The sequence below is a fragment of the Sinocyclocheilus grahami genome, unplaced genomic scaffold (genome assembly GCF_001515645.1).
Source record: "Sinocyclocheilus grahami isolate Dianchi unplaced genomic scaffold, SAMN03320097.WGS_v1.1 scaffold3119.1, whole genome shotgun sequence".
NCBI lineage: Eukaryota > Metazoa > Chordata > Actinopteri > Cypriniformes > Cyprinidae > Sinocyclocheilus > Sinocyclocheilus grahami.
In genome coordinates this window covers 43,190-45,041 of record NW_015508286.1, presented here as the reverse complement: position 1 = coordinate 45,041, position 1,852 = coordinate 43,190, and the positions used below count along the sequence as shown (strand labels likewise).

Sequence of the window (1,852 nt, the reverse complement as noted above, 5' to 3'; positions counted from 1 at the left end):
AATAATGATCTTTAAAAAAGCATCATATGACCCCTTTAACATGATGTACTAAAATAACTATAACTGAAATAAAAAGTAATACAAAAAACTGCATAGACATTTAAAAACGATGAAAACTAATAAAAATGTCATAACAAAATAACTAAAACTTTAAAATCAAATCTAATTCAAAATATAAAAAAATATTAAAGTATCTCAATGATACTAAAATAACACTAGATCTAACAAGGTGTTTTAGATAAAAAATTATTATTATTATATTTTTCTTTATTTAATGGCTGATTAAATTATATTACGTATGATAGCAATGATAACATTACTCATGATAGCAAACAAGATACAAACAAATATATTAGAATTTATATTTTGATTATTTTATTTTACACTATTTATTCAAAATTCACTAAAATGGTTGATTAATCAGCCTGGCTGCTATCACTGCTATATCCACATTATTTACACTGATATATGTGCATCGTTACAGAATTTATTGATGGACATCATACATTAAATTATTACATGCCATAATAAACAGTAAGTTTAAGTGGTTATTAAGCAAGAGTTAATATTGCGTTAATATCGCAGAGATTAAGTGGTTAAAAAAAAAGAATGATTGTAAACGAGTGTAATTAATATATTTCTGCAGAGCTCAACTATGGTGGTCTTGTAATGCACTTTGACTACGTTTGGCTGCGAGATCACTGCCGCTCGGCTTCATGCTACAACTCAAAAACAAACCAGCGTAACCTGGACACTGCCAGCATTGATCTGAACATCAGGCCTTTAAAGAGCAGAGTGGATGAAAACAACCTCTTCCTGACATGTAAGTGCAGAACAAGGCTTAATCCAATTCAACTGTAAATCAGAATCACTTCAGTTGAAGGGTACCACTAAATATGTGCCCGGGAAACTACCTTAAAGGGAGAGCTCACCAAATGAAATGAACATTCTGCCATTATTTACTCACATTCAAGGACCGAAAAGAACTGAAATCCAGCATAAAAGTAGCCCATAGTCAACGTTTTGCTATTTTGTTTAGCTATTCCGTTATTTTGTCTCCCTTTTCTATTGTTATAAAAGTAGCCCATGGCTCATGTGCATGGCTTTTTGTAGGAAACAGACCAACCAGGGTTTGAAATTAACACCTGCCCACTTGCCAAATGCGGGTAAAAGTCAACTGTGGCGGGTAACGTTGTCAAATCACTAGCCTATTTTGGCGGATTATTTGTCTTCACTCTTTAAATTTTTGTGGAAGTTAATGTAAGCCAGCAGATTTAGCGCAATACTGAACTTGTGAGTCATCAAAATCCGTTACCGTGGAAACGGCTGTAATCTGCCGCTCCAAAAGCGCCTCCTGGTGGCAGAGGATGAATTGGTTTGTTTCAGCTGTTTTTGTGCAGACCATTGCGAAAATCGACCCAGCAAATACACTGTAAATATGAACCGGTGGATCGACAAGAAGCTAATGCTAATGCATTTTAAACATCTAAACAATTAAGACATATAAATATATCTTAATGTTGTTAAATTCATATAATAATTGTTTAAATTAATGAAATAATTGATACTTCTGACTCATCTCTTTTCTTAAAAAATGGTTTAAAGGCTGAAATGTGTGCTGAAACCGTTTTGCTTGTGTGAAAACCTGTAACTGCACTGTATATATGGTATAAATTTAGTTTGTGCAGGTCTTAAATTTTAAAAAGTCTTAAATTTGATTTTAAAAATCCTACAGACACCCTGGAATGATATGAAATTCAGATTTTATAATAGATATATTTAAATATGAAGCTGTGACGTAGTTCATTTGGTTTATATCCGTTTTGTGCATGTTTTATTTATTCATTTATTT

At 32.1% G+C, this 1,852-nt stretch overlaps 1 protein-coding gene across 1 annotated transcript in view; it reads left to right on the top strand.

Moving 5' to 3' along the window:
* Positions 1-1,852, top strand: part of LOC107576017 (trimethyllysine dioxygenase, mitochondrial-like) — a 13,935-nt gene that overhangs the window by 780 nt on the left and 11,303 nt on the right. The window contains exon 2 of the mRNA XM_016262304.1: positions 647-823. Coding sequence (XP_016117790.1) covers positions 647-823 — 177 coding nt within the window. The remainder of the gene's footprint in view (positions 1-646; positions 824-1,852) is intronic.